The 18992-nt window shown below is 35.2% G+C and overlaps 4 protein-coding genes across 4 annotated transcripts; 1 reads left to right on the forward strand and 3 right to left on the reverse strand.

Annotated features, from left to right (window-relative positions):
* Positions 1-408: 408 nt before the first annotated feature.
* Positions 409-1604, forward strand: LOC145006820 (uncharacterized). Its single transcript, XM_078965862.1, has 2 exons — positions 409-934; positions 976-1604. The coding sequence occupies exons 1-2, from the start codon at positions 409-411 to the stop codon at positions 1602-1604; spliced, it is 1155 nt and encodes a 384-aa protein (XP_078821988.1).
* A 2989-nt stretch (positions 1605-4593) lies between these two features.
* On the reverse strand, positions 4594-5852 carry LOC145006821 (secreted RxLR effector protein 161-like). Its single transcript, XM_078965863.1, has 2 exons — positions 5301-5852; positions 4594-4641 (listed from the first exon to the last, which is right to left on the reverse strand). Exons 1-2 carry the CDS (start codon positions 5850-5852, stop codon positions 4594-4596), a joined length of 600 nt encoding a protein of 199 aa, XP_078821989.1.
* A 2197-nt stretch (positions 5853-8049) lies between these two features.
* LOC145006822 (uncharacterized) lies at positions 8050-8667 on the reverse strand. The gene has a single exon (XM_078965864.1). The coding sequence runs from the start codon at positions 8665-8667 to the stop codon at positions 8050-8052; it is 618 nt and encodes a 205-aa protein (XP_078821990.1).
* A 1025-nt stretch (positions 8668-9692) lies between these two features.
* On the reverse strand, positions 9693-12249 carry LOC145005169 (cytochrome P450 Tp9025-like). Its single transcript, XM_078964218.1, has 2 exons — positions 11316-12249; positions 9693-10585 (listed from the first exon to the last, which is right to left on the reverse strand). The coding sequence occupies exons 1-2, from the start codon at positions 12195-12197 to the stop codon at positions 9971-9973; spliced, it is 1497 nt and encodes a 498-aa protein (XP_078820344.1). The 5' UTR covers positions 12198-12249; the 3' UTR covers positions 9693-9970.
* Between the last annotated feature and the right edge of the window lie 6743 nt (positions 12250-18992).

Consider the following 18992-nt stretch of genomic DNA (forward strand, 5'->3'; position numbering starts at 1 on the left):
ACTAACTTATTTTAGGAAAGAGGCCAAAATTGCTTTTATGTTCTAGATGATTTATGTGATAGCTATGAAGATGCCTCACATGCTATTATTCGATCGGATCTATTGTCTTTTGCTAACCGTATCGGGAAACCTTATGTGTTCAGATTTCTATACATTAGACTACGAAAATAGAACTTGCATGTAACTCTTTGTAGAAATAAGGAGAATTTAAACGTCTATCATAAATAAAGATATAAATTGACCTACTTTGGTGTATAGATCAACATGGAGAGAACAGCCTAAACTGAACCTTGAACAATCAGAAGAAGGAAGCTATAGTTAGAATATCAGTCAAGCTGAGCCACGAGTGGGTAGAAGAAACCACCCAATTGAGGAAATGATGGACGTAGGTGCAAGTACAAGGATTTCATGGAATACGAACCACCGAGTATTTCTGGAAGCCCAACACCAGTGGAAATCATGGACTGGATCTCTGAGATGGAGATGATGTTTGAAAGTCACGACTGTGGCAACAAACAGAGGATCGTTCTCGCAGTTAAACTGTTAAAGTCAGTACTACTAAGCTGGTGGAAATTAGTAGTTGATACCATGCCCAAGGGAGAAGCTAGCAAGATGTCTTGGGAAGCCTTTTTGGTGCAACTAAAAATGCAGTACTACTCTGAGCATGATCTTCTGGAGATCAAAAACGAGTTTCAGAACCTAAAGAAGGTAAGAATGAGCATCATTGAGTATGCTGTAAGTTTTACAGAAAAGATGAAGGTTGATCCTTACCTAGTTCTGACTGAACTCTCCAAGGTCAACGAATTTGCTAATGGATTGCCAACGAAATTTGGTCTGATGGTCAAGCAAGCAACCACTTTGAAACTCGCCATCTTAGCATCTAAGATTGCTGAGACCCAGATAAGGGAAAAAGGTCTGGAGAGAGCTGATGTTGGTGAGAAAATGAAGTTTGATGGATCTTCAATGTCCAACTAGAAAAAAAAATCTCAAAATCTGGTTCTAAAGTGTTTGGAAGAGGAGGAGGTGAAGCAAGATGGTGTGAGAAGTGCAAAAAGAAGCAATATGGAAAATGTAGCGAGGAGGTGACTTGTTACAAGTGTGTGAAGACTGGGCATTACACCAATGAGTGCACATCCAGCAAAAGGGTGTGTAATGGGTGTAACGAAGAAGGACATATTGCAAACGACTGCTCGAAGAAGAAGGAGGCAGCAAGGCCTAATATTCCATCGAGGCCAAAGGCAAGAGCATTCCAGATGACTCTGGAAGCAGCAAGGGATGAAGCGGATGTCGCTTCAGGTACCTTACTTGTAAACGGATTGCCTACCAATATATTGTTTGACTCTGGAGCAAATTACTCCTTTATATCGCATAAGTTTGGAGGAAGACTAGCATTTCCTGTAGATAAACTTAATAATGCTCTAATTGTAGAATTTTCCAGTGACAAGTTCATACCTGTTAGCGATTGCATTAAAAACATCATCATCGGCTTGAATGAGAATAAATTCCATGAGGAGTTGTTACCCATTGAGTTGAACAGTTTCAACATCCTACTGGGAATGGATTGGCTTAGTCCGAACGATACCGAGATATTATGCAAGAAGTAGATGGTGAGAGTAAACCCACCAGGAAGAGAGTCATTTATAGTGTACGGAGACAAATGTAGAGTGAATTCTGGAATCATTTCCCTGATGAAAGCCAGAAAATGTTTGTCTAAAGGATGCATATCATACTTGACATTTGTGATTGATACAAAGATGGAGAAGAAGGAGATACAAAGAATATCGGTGGTGTGTAACTATCCGAAAGTCTTTCCCGAAGATCTTCCTGGATTTCCCCCTGATAGGAAAGTAGAGTTTCGAATAGACTTATTGCAAGGATCGACACCAATAGCGAAAGCACCATACCAGTTAGCACCGAAAGAGATGAAAGATATGAAAGAGCTTATGATGCATCTACAAGAGTTGTTGACAATGGTTTCATTGGACCAAGTTCATCACCCAGGGGAGCTCCGCTGTTATTCATGAAGAAGAAAGATGGAAGCGTGAGGATGTGCATAGACTATAGAGAGCTGAACAAGGAAATGGTAAAGAACAAGTATCCATTGCCAAGGATTTATGACTTGTTCGATCAGCTGCAACATTCAAGCTATTTCTCAAAGATCGATCTTAGGTTGGGATATCATCAGTTGAAAGTAAGAGAGCAACATATTGAGAAGAGCGCATTGAAAACAATATACAGACACTATGAGTTCTTGCTTATTTCATTTGGACTAACTAATGCTCCAGAAGCCTATGTGGATTTGATGAATAGAGTTTGTAAACCATTCCTAGATAAATCCATAATAGTGTTCATAGATGACATTCTGATTTACTCAAAGAGCCAGCAGGAGCATGGCAAGCACCTACGCTAAGTATTAGAAGTTTTTAAGAAGGAGAAGTTGTATGCAAAGTTCTCCAAATGTGATTTCTGGATTCAAGAAGTCCATTTCTTACGTCATGTGGTTAATTAAGAAGGGATAATGGTTGATCTAAAAAGATTGAAGTTGTGATGAAATGGGAACAACCAAAAGTCTCACTAAGATTCGAAGCTTTCTGAGATTAGTTGGATATTACCAAAGGTTTATCCAACACTTTTCTTCGATAGTTGCTCCATAAATAGCTTTGACCCATAAAGGATCTACATATACATGACATGAAGAAGCATTTGAGAAATTGAAGAATAAGTTGTATGAAGCACCAATTCTTTCTTTACCTGGAAGAGTTGAAGACTTCGAAGTCTATAAAGGTATTGTAGATAGTTTCTAGAGCCTTTCTTGGGCTCTAAGGAAACTTGGGGGGAGGGGGAGGGAGGGAGGAAGCAAAGGTATAAGCCTTATTTAAGGATACCTGCCTTATCCAAGCCTCCTTGATCACCTATATCAACCCTTCACCACCTTGAAAATTTCATCCATCCCATATACATAGAGAAGCACTGAAAATCCTCTCCCCTCTCCTCTCTCTTCAATAGCCTCCAACTTCTAGTGTTTGGGTGTGAGCCATCAGAGGTACGAGATTTATGGTGCTAACTTTCTGAAGATCTACAAATAAGGAATTCAAGTTCATTTACAATAATAAATTAAAAGGTATGTTTTCTTAATAACCCTTCTTAATTCTGAAAATAGCAATGTGCTTTAGGGTTTCTTGAATTCAAATTGCTGTTTACAAATCATAGTGAGAACATAGATCCTTTAGGGTGTATGCAAACTTATGGTTTTACTTTTCCGCTTAAAAATATGATTTTGTTATGTATAAAACCCATCAAGATAGGCCTTTCCATCAAAAAGATTGTTTTCCTTTTTTCTTTGGTGATGTAACCATGACACCCTCTTCAATTTCACACAAAAAAGCAACATAAGATCTCCCAAAAAATGATACTTGAAAAAGTCTTTCAAAAAAATAAAGATTTAATATAGAGAGAAACACAATCATACCTTTTCTCGAGTAGCTTTCTTTCTTGGTGAATCACATGTTTTTTAATCTCTTATAATTACTGACATTTGAGCACCCTTTTACAATAACCATGTTGGAAATATAGGAAACCCCACCTGTCACTGCTATTAAGGCAAGCATACCAGTGGGCTCATGACCGTGTTAATTCCAAAATAAACTTGCAAATTTAATACCAAACACAACAAGTATGAAAACAATAGTAGTTATATCTAACTTACCTACAGATGTTGCACTTGCACTCATCTCTACACTTGGGATAGCTCCATTCAACTATGGCATCCATAGTTCTTTGTTTTTTTTCTAGACACAAATGACTAGATTTAGTTTTAAAACTTGTTTAATTAAAATATAATCAAAGATTAATTGTGAAATATGTAAGATAACAAATCATCAAAATTAATAAAAAATTACCTACCCATCTGCATTACCAAATAATACACGACATTGGCCACCACCTTTTTAAACGATAGTCGAGACAAGTGATGTTTGTCCTGCAACAACATTTCGTGTAAACATTGATATTAGATTTTAAATATTATGCACAATTTCAATAAAAGTTAGAGGCCTAAAAACCTAAGAGTAAACATAGAGAATTCAACTTACAAGTAGAAATTATAAGAAACCAACTAAGAACATACGAAAATGATACTGAAAATATTGTGAATATCTCTTCAATGATAATTTTTTTATTTCCTAGTATATCAATCAAATGAATGTTAGTTTATACAACATAGTAAATTGATACAAACTAAGTTGTTTTTTTAATAGAATCGAAACAACAAAGCAAATTGATAGGATAGTGGGGCAGAAACTGGAAAAATAGCAGACAACAACCAAATAACCCTTAAATCAAAACCATAACAAGAAAGTTTATAAAAAGAAATAGCATGATTGACATGATTATAATAAATTTTAGTTGAGAAAACTACTTCAGGATGTCGAAAATTGATAATATGTGAACTTCACTAACTACACAAAGTGAAAGACATTCATGTTGAAGAAGAAAAAAATTGGAGGATTAGGATTACCTTGGTGGAGATATTAAGCGTAGGTGTTGAAAACACATTTGTAAACAAAAACTAATAAGTGTATGTATGCATCCTTATCATTGATGCAATCGATAGAAAGGCGAAGATAATGGAGGGTCGTTCATCTAAATTGAAACATGAACACCATAAGATAATCAATCATTAGCAGTAATGAGAAGAAACAAAGAATTCTGTCTGCGATTTCAATTAATGCAATTGATTGAAAAATTGAACCATTTACAGTGAAATATGTTAAGAAAATAAGACTCGAAAGCAAATTGAAGGAAAGTTATGCTTATCCATTGAGTACTACTGGCTTTAAATAGCCTTACAAAATAATAGAGTCTTACTAATTAGGCTATGAATAAAAAGAAGAAAAAGACTAAGTCTCCTAAAAGATCTCTAACTGAAGCTAACGGCTAGGTAAGCTAAAGACCTGTTGTTATTAAAAAATATGTACCCAACTAAGAGAGCACGTGGCACAAACCCTTCCCTCTTCAATCCTTTCCCTAAACTAAATGCAATATTGCATTTAGTTTACTTCATCAATACAACAGATCCCCATCATTTGCCCAAGCCTTTGAAAAACTTCCAGTTTTAGTGGCTTGGTCATTATGTACGCAACTTGATCGTGAGAGCTGCAATGAACCAACTCGATCAACCCTTCTTTTGTAAGACCACGCAAAAATGAAACCTGATATCGATATGTTTGCTCCTCCCATTCAGTACCATATTCTTTGACAATTTGATTGGGAAGGTATTGTCACAGTGAACAACAACACACCTGCTTACATTTATTGAACATGGCGAGTACTCTTTTCATCCACATCACTTGACTTGCACATCCCGCAGCTGCTACAAATTCAGCCTCTATTGTTGATAAAGTGACTATTGGTTGTTTCTTGGATGCCCAAGAGACTTCACCTGAATTCAATAAGAAAACATAGTCAGAGGCACTTTTGCGGTCATCTACATCCCCTACATAATCACTATCAGTGAAAGCTTCAAGTCCATCACACCTTCCACTTTTATAGAGGATCCTATAATTCCAACTCCCTTTGAGATATTGCATGATCCTTTTAGCTATAACAAAATGCATTTCAGTAGGTTTTCCCGTGTACCTACTGATAAGAGTTACACTGTACATTAAGTCGTGATGTGTAGATGTGAGATACATTAAACTCCCCACCACTTGCCTGAAATAAGTCTCATGTATCACTTTTCCATCTTCATATTTTTTCAAAACATGACCAGGAACAATAAAAGTGTTTCCTGGGTTGCTTTCTTCCATTCCAAATCGCTTCAAAACTTCTTGAGCATAAGCCTTTTGACACATGAAGATGCCTTCTCAATTTTGAGAAAATTCAATCCCAAGAAAGAATTTCATTTCACCTAAGTCTGTCATCTTGAATACTTTCATCATTGACAATTTGAACTCCTGTAGCATCTCTCTATCATTTCCTGTATAGATGAGGTCATTTACATATATGCTCACAATCAGAACGTTGCCTCTATTTCTTGTCTTAGTGAACAAGGTCTGTTCATTTGAACATCTTTCAAATCCTTCTTTCATAAAACATCCCTCTATGCGACTGAACCAGGCCCTGGGTGCATGCTTTAGTCCATAAAGTTCCTTATTAAGCTTATACACCTAGTTAATGTTCCCTTCTTTATCGAATCCCTGTGGCTGCTCTACATATACATCTTCATTAAGCTCCCCATGAAGAAATGCTGATTTAACATTCAGTTGGTGGAGCTTCCATCTGTTTTTAGCTATAAATGCCACGGTTATCCTCGCAGTCTCCATTCTTGCCACTAGTGCAAACACTTCGGTGAGTCTATTCCTTACTTCTATGAGTACCCTCGAACCACCAAACGAGCCTTAAGTTTATCAACCTCCCCAAGTTGATTGAACTTTGTTTTGAATATCCATTTCACTCTAATTTCTTTGCATCCTTTTGGTAGATCAACTAGAGACCAGGTGACATTTCTTTCTATAGCATCTATTCTGTATTCATAGCATCCAACCATTCTGAACTTTTAGCTGCTTCTTCATATGTGGTTGGATCATTGACCTCAATCATCACCATATTAGCATCAAGTTCTTCATCTGAAAACCCTTCTCCACTGGAGTAATATTCTAGATAGGTTGGAGCTCATGTGTTTCTTCTAGAGAGCATGCTTGTGGGACCTGTAGTTGCTTCATGTAGGTTCCCTTCTGGAGTGCTTGAGTCTACAGCTGCTACAGAACTGTAAATCAACCCTTCTACAACTGTATCATTATCAACAGTTTCTTCTACCTCATGCTCTTCTTCATCTTCTCTTATTTCTATGTATCCCCAAGTGATCTCATTGCTTGTATATTCTCCTTCTTTTCCCCAACTCCATTGTTTATCTTCTTAAAAACAACATCACGGTTGATTACTATCTTTTCTTTCTTTAGATCATACAGATGGTATGCCTTGGACTCTTCATTGATTCCCATCAACACATATACATGACTTTTATCTTCCAATTTAGTTCTCATGGCATCAGGGAAATGGACATTGCCTAGACCGCCAAAAACACGAAAATAACTCACTGTAGGTTTGATGCCAGTCCACACCTCTTCTGGTGTGACATCTTTATTTGCCAATGTTGGGCTATGATTTAGAACATATATGATCCATTTAAGTGCTTCAGGCCAGAAGGTCTTTGGAACCGCCTTTTCATAGAGTGTTGAACGAACGAGATTCATCATGGTTAGATTCTTGCGCTCAACGACTCCATTTTGCTGAGAAGTGTAGGCATCGGTGAGTTGTCTCTTAATGTCATGCATCTTACAAAACTGGTCGAATTCATTTGAATTGAATTCTCCACCCCTATCTGTGTGTAAATCCTTGATCTTCAAACCAATCTCGGTTTCAACCATACTTTTGTAGACTATACAATGTTCCAGTGCTTCTGACTTTTTTCAAGAAAATATGTCCATGCTTTTCTACTGAAGTTCATCAATAAAACAAAGTGCATATCTGTTGCCTTTTTTAGAAGCAGGGGTTATTGGTCCACATAGGTCCGAGTGAACGAGTTGCAATTTGTGTGTTGCTCTCCATGTACTCTTGTGTGGATTCGTTTCCCTGAGTTGCTTCCCAATAAGACAACTTCTACAAATTGAGTCAACTGGGGTAAAAGTCGGCAGGCCTCTCATCATTCCTTTTTCCCAATAAGACCCTTATGACTTAAATGTGCAAATATGTGAAGCCAAAGATCAGCTAGATCTTGCTCTTGTGTGTTAGTATACAAACATTCTCTATGTATTGTTTTTCCCATAATTGAGAACATTCGGTTTGATGACATAGTGATATCGAGAATGAGGCCTTTTTCGGGATGGTAGACTTTGCACTTTCCCAACTGAATCAACACCACAACTCCTCTTTCTTGTAGTTTCCCCACACTGATGAGGTTTTTTGTTAGATCGGGAACACAAAACACGTGAGTTAAAGTGTATTTTATGTCACCGATGGAGGGCTTCACAATTCCCTTTCCGTGCACCATCATCTTGTGGTTATCCTTAGCTTCACAAACTGTTGACAGCTATAATCCATCTGCATGAACGTAGACAGATCCCCACTCATATCGTTTGAACATTCCAAGTCCAGAAACCACACATCTTCTTTGCTATGCTCTTGAAAATCAATTTGAGCCATCAGAAGCATTTCTTCTTTCTCATCATGCTCTGCATAGTTTTCTTCCCAATTTGGACATTCATATTGAAAATGTCCCAACTTATAACATCGGTGACATTCGATGAGGGACTTATCGAATGGTTGTCTTCCTCTTCGACATCCTCGTCCTCTGTTTGGAGATCTGCCACCTCGACCTCTTGTTCCGCCTTCCATGCTCACCTTCAGAACTTGATCTTCACGTTGTTCCATTCTTTTGAACTTCTGTTCATAGACTGATAGAGAGCTTTGAAGTTCATCAACACTCATGGCGATTGTGTCCTTGGATTCTTCAATGGACACAACAACATAAGTGAACTTTTCAGTTAAAGTTCTCAGTATTTTTTGCACTATCTTCGAGTCTGGCATCTCTTCTCCATTGCTTCTCATTTGATTTGCCACTGACATCACTCTGGTGAAATACTCACTGATGGCCTCTTCTTTCTTCATTTCCAACACTTCAAAATCTTGTCTTAAAGTGTTAAGGAGTGACTAATTCACTCGCTGGTTTCCCCCAAACTTCAACTTCAACGAATCCCAAATGACTTTGGAATTGCTTTTGTCCAGTACCTGTTCAAACGTGATTCTGTCAATGGCACAAAACAGGTACCCTTTTGCTCTTTAATCTTTCATCTTTGCCCCCTCCTGTTGTCGCCTTTGAGCATCAGTAAGCACAACACCATATATGGGTTCTTCAAGGCCGTCTTCAAAAAGAATCCACAATCCTTTTGCCCTTAAAATGTTCTCCATCAATACTCTCCAATGGCTGTAGTACTGACCATTGAACTGAGGAACAGTTGACATCTGTTCTTCATTCATGATTGTCACAACTCTCAAACTCTCAGTGTGTTTCTCACAGTTAGAGCTTCGTTAGGCTCTGATACCAGATTGTTAAGAAAGTAAGACTCGATCGAAAGCAAATCGAAGAAAAGTTGTGCTTATTCATTGTGTACTACTGGCTTTAAATAGTCTTACAAAATAACAGAGTCCTTCTAATTAGGCTACAAATAAAAAGAAGAAAAAGACTAAGTGGCCTAAAGGATCTCTAACTGAAGCTAAAGACCACGTAACCTAAAGACCTGGTGTTATTAAAAAAACACGTGTCCAACTAAGAGAGCACGTGGCACAACCCTTTCCCTCTTCAAAATCGAAGACTTCTATAGGTGGAAACAGAGATCGTGGTTGTGCAGTTACGGGCTTAGATGGAATAACACTCCATATCAAAGAAAGCACCACATGAAATTAAGCCGTGGCTTCTGCGGTTTTTGGAGAAATTGGCTCCTCGGAAGATGTAGTGGGAGGTTGAAGACGAAGTGATGGTTGAGATCGGAACCGTAAAATACCTAATAAATAGCCAATTATAATGGCTGAGATTGAAAGCTAAAGAAATCAGACAGCTGAAGATCTAACAACGGTTATCCACTCACCGCTGTTAGTAATAATAATAATTAGTAAGAAAAATTTAAATAACTTGCTACTATGGAAAAATCAATTCAAGTATATATTACATGTACTGATACAAAACACAAAATACTTTGCTATTTATCATGCTTTTCCATTTGCGAGTAGTTCTGAGATGATGAGGTAAGTTCTATTCAATGTGTATACTTTTAAACATGCGTATTACTTAATTAATAACAACATTACATAAATAAAAGAAATTAAAAAAAAAATAAAACATATTCTACACATAGAAGCTTAGATAAGGCTCAGCAACCTTTGATCTTATTTGTTCTCACTATTAAATTGCTCGTCAAGATGAAGAATAGAGAGTTGGAGTTACAAGCAATGGGATTTTCTTTACTGCAGTGGCTCCATCGTTCTCTGTCATATCAATACTTGTAGGGCTTGATTTAGAAGGAAGTTGCCAATTAAAGTAGTATAACATTTGAGCAAGAGCAGACTCGATGGAAATCAAACCAAAATTAATCCCAGGACACATCCTCCTCCCTGATCCAAATGGGACGAACTCAAAGTTTGTACCCATAAAATCAACAGAAGAGTTGTCGAATCTCTCTGGTTTGAAACTTTCTGCATCATCCCAATATTCAGGATCAACTGCACATGCAAAAGCGTTGACAATCACTTTCGTTTTCACTGGTATATCATAACCATCGATTTGACAATGCTCTCTACATTCTCTTGGAAGCAACAAAGGTAGAGGAGGGTGAAGCCTTAGAGTTTCTTTGATGATGTATTTGAGGTAAACCAACTGTTCTAAGTCGCTCTCGGTGATATTGTTCTTTCCCTTAAATGTTTCTCTCACTTCTTTTTGTGCCTTCTCCATGACTTTAGGGTTTCTCATCAGTTCTGTCATTGCCCATTCGATTGTCATAGCACTTGTATCGGTGCCTCCGCTAAACATATTCTGTGTGAATAAAAAATGTTAGAAAGTCATCAAATGCTCGATTATCTATATATTGCATTGTGAACGCAAGAGGTACTACATGCCTAGTTAAAACAGGCGGGGACATATGTACTTACACCTTACACCCTTCAAAATCAAGTACTGAAATATGGTAACATAGGTCATATTTAATGGGAAGTAATAATATATGGAATAAAATTAATTATAATGATGTTTGTCATATTTAATGATGACGTGTTTCATAATACACTTGTTGCTATTGAAAATATGTTGGATGATAGGTAGAATGAAAATATAGAAGAGTATTTAATTTATGGAATATGTATCATATAATTCAATTATAGAAAACTTTCCAGAGTAAACCATAACCAATTATAAATTTATAAGATATGTGTAAACCATAACCAATTATAAATTTATAAGATATGTATAAAGTTATGGTCTATATGTTTTGTTACGACATTATAATGGAACTAAACCCGGTAAATTGGTATTCAAAGTCTTATCTAATGTCCATCACGTCATCTATCCAGGATTTGTTAATTTATGGATGTCACACAATTGAAACTTGATAATAATAAATAAGGATAGATGTCACACAATCGTTTAAAAATGGACTTTAATAATTCAATAAAAAAAATTTATCCCCCTATTTGTAAAATTGCTGTCGTGTCATATCAACGCTACAAAATATTTATATTTATATTAGAAATAAAGTCAACGAACTTACCACAAAAACAGCTTTGATGTTGTCGTCTGTGATAGGGAACTGTAAGCCACCGCTCTCTTTGATGGAGAGAAGAACATCAAGCAGATCGTCTTCGGATTCTTTGTTACTTTGTCTTTTGATTTTCCGTTCCTCAAAGATTTCTTCAAAAATCTTATCAAGACTCTTGTGAATCTGCGTCAGCTTGGATTTCAATCCAGAAATGACCGAAAGGAATCCAAAATCAGGAAACAGATCTGCAACATAAAACCCACTTACCAATCTTCCCAACTCATCCACAACTTCGATCAATACATCTTGTTGTTTACAGTTACCACCAAACGAAGATTTGCACACGATGTTGTTGATCATTTCCGTTACCTTATTACGTAAGATCACCGGTTTTCCACAGGTCGATCGAATGAACTCAATGAAATGGTCGACCTCTTCTTCCCGGAATCCACTGAACGACCGGACTTTCTTGGCGCTTAAAAGTTCAACGGTGATCATCTTCTTCATTTGTCTCCAGTAATCGCCGTAAGGGCCAAGAGCAACGTCGGAGCTCCCATACAACACAATATCAGCGACGAGTGCATATGGACGGCTGGCTAGTGCGAGATCGTTGGTTTTGAAGACTTCTTTGGCTAACTTAGGTGACGAGACGATGATGGCGGAGATCTGGCCGAGTTGCATGTGCATGATGGGACCGTATTTCTTGGCTAAGTCACGGAATGCATGGTGCGGCAGTGCTCCGGCGATCTGGTGGACGTTTCCGATGATGGGTAGTTTTGGTGGACCTGGTGGGAGGTTTATAGATTTTGAAGCATTAGCTTTTCTCTTAAGAATAACGAAGAATGAAAGAATGAGAGAAGAGATGAGGACAAGGAAGGTGATGTCGAAGTCCATTGTGGTGATGAAGAAGATGATCGTTTGTGTATCTGTATTTGTAGTGCACCTGCAAAACGGGTGTCAAGTGTAAACCCTTTGTAATTTGTGGCAATCACCTGACCTAGTCAATAATCATGTTGCTTTTAGTTCTTCCGTTGAATTATTATTATTATTATTATTGTTTCTTTATCATTTTACCATATATATATATATATATATATATATATATATATATATATATATATATATATATATATATATATATATATATATATATATATATAAAAGAAAAGTGAATATATATTACAGCCCTACCTAAGCTTAGATATCAAACCTCATGAAAATATATCGTTTTACTATATAAAGATTGTGGTTAAAGGATTCACAATTAACATTTGATGATGTATATTCAAGATAGACGAAATTGTTTTGATAAGGAAGAAAGAATATTGATTATCTACGACCTTATTAATAGTGGAAAAAAGTAATGTTTACTAGAGTGAAGTAATTAACATTAATTGACGAAAGAAAACAAGCATGGTAAAATGATAATGGAGGAAGAAAATGTTATCGAGGAGGTATATTTACCAAGTGAAAACCAAATCGTGTATATTTACTAAGTTAAAACGACATATTTTAGTGGTTTTGTACCTAAGTTTAAGTGGGGCTGTCATGTATATTCCCTATCCCTATATATATATATATATATATATATATATATATATATATATATATATATATATATATATATATATATATATATATATATATATATATATATATATATATATATATATATATATATATATATATATATATATAGGGAAAAGTGAATATACCCTTAAAAATATATAAGCTTAGATACCCAAACTCACCATAATACGTCATTTTGTTTGATATATTTATTATAATGTTCTTCAACTTCAATCCTTAACTTGATTTACTTTCAAGATTTTCAAAATTTCATTATTATCTACCTCTTACATCACATCTTTTTGACGAACATCAATTAGGCTATATATATATTATAATTGAAAATGAAAATTATGTATGAGGAAAATAAATGTGAAATTTATAAAAATCTTTACATGATATCAAGTTAGAAGTTGAATTATAAGAATATTAGACAATTAAAATGTATATATACATATATATATATATATATATATATATATATATATATATATATATATATATATATATATATATATATATGATACAAAACGACGTAATATGATGAGTTTGGGTACCTAAGCTTATATACCTTTAAAGGTATATTCACTTTTCCATATATATATATATATATATATATATATATATATATATATATATATATATATATATATATATATATATATATATATATTCGTTTGATCATACTATTAAAAAATTAATTAGATGTAATAATTAACGAATACGTTAAAAACTTCAAATGTAAAGGTGTGAGCGCCAATCTACCACTGTGTTTTTTTTTCTTATTAAAAATATATTGTTATATACTTTGAAACTTTTCATTAACAACACTCTTTAAATAGTTTTAAAACTAATTATCAAATGAGAAAAAAAAAATTAGCAAACACAACTCCATTTATTACTAACATAAAATTACATGTTTTAATACAAAACTCTTTTAGAAAAAATGGGTCTAGTTTTAGGTTCGTTATATATATATATATATATATATATATATATATATATATATATATATATATATATATATATATATATATATATATATATATATATATATATATATAGGGTTAGGTTTATGTGAGAGTATTATATTTTGTAAGACATGAAGACAAAAATCTTGACCACTCATTTTGAATAATCAAAGATTAATATTAGACCATCTCCAATGCATAGAACTTATATGAGTTCAATGGATTGACATATATACATTACATTCACTATACAACTTTACTCATTAAACTTTACATTCCATTAAACTCTATATAATTTAATGAATTGTCATATCATTTATCATTTTCGTTTTATTTATTGTTATTTTTAAAAAAAATTAATTAGCATGAAAATAAAAATTAAAAACTACAATTAAAATTAATATTAATTTAAAATAAAAAAATAAAAAATAATTTATATATGTATATATATATATATATATGTGTGTGTGTGTGTGAGGAGAGAAAATATACAGTTCAATGGGGATTAAACTCTCCATTCCATTGAATCCTAGTCAGTTTCCCAAAATGGGGATTTTAAGTTTAATGAGATTAAATTCCCCATTAAACTTCCATTGGAGATGGTCTTAAATCAGATTAAACCATAAGGAACATAAAGTAGGCGGTGACATTTTTGTAAATAAATGGAACTTTGGGATTAGAATAAAACACAGAGGGGCAGGAATGAAATTTTACGTTCTTTTCCATTCAACTCACAAAAAACACTCGGTATTCATCCTAAAAACCCTAGATGCGAACACTAAAACCCATTTGTTCCAAATCTCGATCATCGACATCTTCTGCTTCCTTCATAAATTTGTTTCAAATTTATCATAAATCTAAGTTGATCTTCTGATTCGAGCTCCTTATTCTCATTCTACTTGAAATTCATCTTCCTCCCCAAGAACTCTTCACGACCAAATGCTAAAAACATCCCTCCCGATTCCGTTTTGTTCGACAAATCTTCCATAATACATTGTGGTTTCGTCGATCTGAAGTGATTTTCGTTTTGTTCGAGCTCCTTATGTCACACCCCCAAACCAGAACGGCGGAAACATTCGGGGTGGAGGACGTCATGTGCAGTATCACAATAAATGAATAATAGTAATCAACAAAACAACAACCATTGTATTGATAATATAGTGTTTACACTGTATCGAATCACATAGGATTGACTCCAAAAGTATTTAACAAAATAGACTTGAAGCCACTACGCTCCGTCTTCTTAAAACCTATGTGAGTACTTGTCTACTAGTGCCCTGAGAATACAAGTGATTTTGAAAGTGTCAATATTGAAGTTGGTGAGTTCATAAGCATTTTGTTTTAGAAAGCATACTCTTTGTTCTATGAAAATGTTGTAGTGTAATTCCATAACATCCAATATGATCTTTAGTGATTGTAATGTAGTCTTAGGCCTTAAGACCAAAAAATATGTAGTCAATGTATCCTGTAGTAGCAAGTTGTAGCCTTATTAATAAATAAAATTGTTTTCTGCGTGTTTCTTGTAATTATATGTTGTATTAGTGTACTCTGTATTGGTAATGTAGTATACTATAATTCTATTTGTATAAAAATCTTTATACATATGTCTGGATACCACCAGTTATTACGTATAGTAGTGTGTTGTATGAAAAACCTTTATATGAATGCATGGATACCACCAGCTATAATGTATAGTAATGTATTGTAGTTTCATTAATTTAAAATAAAACTATTAAAGTAGTGTTATTCCTGTAAACAATGTTAAGTTGATACTATTGTGAGTTTTATTGTCACCCCAAGCCTGCCGGCCTAGCTATTGCAAGCAACTCAGGTGTGGAATTGTCAGTCCCGTATAAATCTATACACAAATCTCACGCTCTCCCTCCAGGAGACTCTGGTTATAATTTATAGGACTTGAACCTGTACCCTGATGGGTACCCTGAAGAAGTGCCTCACAACCCTGTATTAACTATTTTACGTGTAGTGTTATAGTGTTTTATTGTACTTGAAACTGTATGTATTACTTTGTAATAATGTACTTTATAACATAAAATAATTATACGTCAATAATTATTTAGTAGTGTATCCTTGAATCACTGTAATAGAGTAGTGTTCCATAACTATACAAACAATAGTTTATATACTTGTTTCTGAATAATGTTCTTGAATTTGTAAAATAGTGTAGTTTCTTCCAAACTATACCTATTATAGTTTAAATGTATGTTCTGTATGCGATGGAAATCTTAGAGTTTAGTAGTTTGTAGAATGCAATGAATTAATCAAAGAAAGGTACCCTTTATACTCAACATGTTACAAAAGGGTTAAAGTTTTATTTAACGAGTCTTATATTCATATATATAACATGTATTTTAGGAAACCAAAGTATAAAATAATTGAAGTACTTTGAAACAGTTTAAAATGGTTTGAATTAGTTAGAATAGCTCATCATAGTTCGAAACCGTTTGAAATCATTTGAATATTAACACAAAATTTCCCTGTGTTTTACTTGTATTCCCACCCAAAAACATAGACAAATAGTGAAAACGTAGGAGTATGAACTCACCTCTAATATGTGTTTGTGTAAGGATAGTGGTGTTGTAGAGATGATCCTCGGGTTGATGTACATGGAATTAACGGTATCCTAATAATAGTTAAACACATAATTGTATTTGAAATTAGCAAAACCATTAATTAAAGTGTTAGAAAACACTTATTTTGTGTTAAGAATGATTACCGAGAATTGTACAAGTGTGGAAGAGGGGTTTTTAGTTTGTCCTTCACCAAAATCCCTTGACCGAAATCAATTTTCATTCTTGGAGAGTTTTCGGCCGAATATGAGTTCTCGGTCTAAGAGTTTTTGGCCACTTGAAGATTTGAAGGCTGTTCTTGGTGTTCTTAGTGAAAATATTAAGATTTGAAGGTTTTCTCTTGAAGGTTTTAATGTTCTTGGATTATCCTTGGGAGAAAAATGAGAGTGCTTTCGAGTGTAAAAGGTGAGAAATGATTAAGTTTTTGAATGAAAAACTTATATATGGTTGGGGTTTCGGTCAAAAAAGAGATTTCGTCCGAAATCAGATTTCGGTTAGAGGGTTCTCGCCAAAAAGAGGTTTTCGGTCAAAGAGTTTTCTGTTCCAAGGGAAAACTTTGATTTTTAAGTGTATTTAACTCTAATTACTTATACAAAAACATCGTTTATATAATTTATATCATACTCTAACCCTCATGAAATTAACGAAGTGAACAAAACCTTGAATTTTATTTATAAAGTTTGACTTCAAAAATTTCCCGATTGTGACATCATCCCCCCGATGGAGGGAATTTCGTCCTGAAATTCATTCTAAAGAGGTTACTTAGGAATTAGGAAAGAGATGGTTACATCTGTTTCATTCGATCATCTCGTTCTCAAGTTAATTCAAATCCTCGCCTGGCGTTCCAACATATCTTCACTGTTGTGTATGCTACTTTGATCGGTAGAGAGTGTGTAGGTTTGACTTACTTGTCTATCTTCATCCGAATGGTAGCATGTACACTCGCAGTCCTGGTTAGCCTTTGTTATAAAATTTATGGTAGGATTCATACCTGGTCCATCCATCATCGCCTCGTATATAACAGTTGTATATAATTAAGATGGACAAGATGGTCGGATAGGTGACTCTGCCCCAAGTCCACAATCAAACAAGAAACAAGTGATACGGCAAAAACACACATCCCCAGTCCGTAGAATCTTAATTATATACCACCCTCTCGTATACCCTTGGTAGTGATAGATTAACCATATTTGTCCTTAACCTTTGTGCTTAAATTTGACTTGCTGCATGTGTGGTATCCCTAGAAGGTCTGTTGGGGATACTTCAGTTAGGTTAAGGAAGGTGTGGTACTCCTCACACGAGTCCTTTAGAGGTTTGAAGCGAGAGACAATTCTAAGGTTCATATCTAGTTTTTCTTTATGAGTTACGAGAGTTTCGTTAGTTGGTCGGTTAAAGCGAAAGGTCATTTCGGTAGTATACGTGATTGATATGGTGAGGACCATGCCAACCCATGTCGGATGACAACGTCGTAACTTCTTATTGTCACATGTATTAAGTTGATTCGGAAGGAGTGTATGTTAGAAAAATAGTGCATCCTATGTGTACTTTCTAGTGCTTTCAGTTTTATCCTTGTTATTACTACTACGAATATTGAATACCGCGCTAAGCGAGGACTAGCAGTGAAGGTGTTCCGATAAATAGTGATGATACTTCATATTATGATCCCCACTAGGTCCGTCTATAATCGCTTGATGTTTACAAGCCGTATTTAGTTAAGATTAAGAAGACAGTCGATTGAGTGACTCTAATATTTATACTAAGCCATCATAGCTCACCAGTAAGGATCCTTAGTTCTTATATGATTGTTGTGATTTTTTCGAAGGAGAGAGCAATTTAGTTACTTTTTAATTGGTACCAGTGTTAGTAAAATTTTAAGCTGTTAATATTATCGTTTGGAAACGTACCAAAAATCCCAGAAAGGTCCCTTGTTGTTTCGATCCGACCTATCGTTAAACTCCTCCCGCTCCTTCTTCATTCCTCTTCATTCGACAATCTCTCTTGAAATCTCCCATTGCACCGCATAGAAGGCATACAGGGGTCACACCAGTCTTGGTGGTTGAAGCGATGTATCGGGATGGAGTCTTACATAAACGAGCGGTGTGTCCCTTCCTGTTGCAACTCTTGCAATGCATCTCTCGGAAAACTCTCTTGTGATGGAAGCTACACTTGTCACACTTCGGGAGTGTTATAGCATATCAACTGGATGGTGTTGGAGTGGCAGATGTTATGGTTACTGGGGCTATCACATGTTGTTTTCTCTTGGTAGAACCTTGAGTCGAACTGCTCCCTTTCTTGTTCCTGAATTTTCGCTTCTTGCTCTTAAGTTTGTGGTCAGGGGTATCCTTGTCGACAGACGCTCGCTGTTACCCTTGATTGTTACTACGTTTAGAATTACCGATACAGCCTCCGCTTCTGCTGGCATTGTTAGCATTAAGTTGCGCCATGATAGTTGTCACGGAGGCTGTGACTGCAGCTTGAAAACTGGTGGAGTCTATTTGTAGAATCGGTGTTTCGCCAATTGGTTGGTTACTTCCATGTCAAGGCATGATTCTTTTGCATGG

Source organism: Lactuca saligna, chromosome 7 (assembly GCF_052625555.1).
Source record: "Lactuca saligna cultivar CGN05327 chromosome 7, ASM5262555v1, whole genome shotgun sequence".
NCBI lineage: Eukaryota > Viridiplantae > Streptophyta > Magnoliopsida > Asterales > Asteraceae > Lactuca > Lactuca saligna.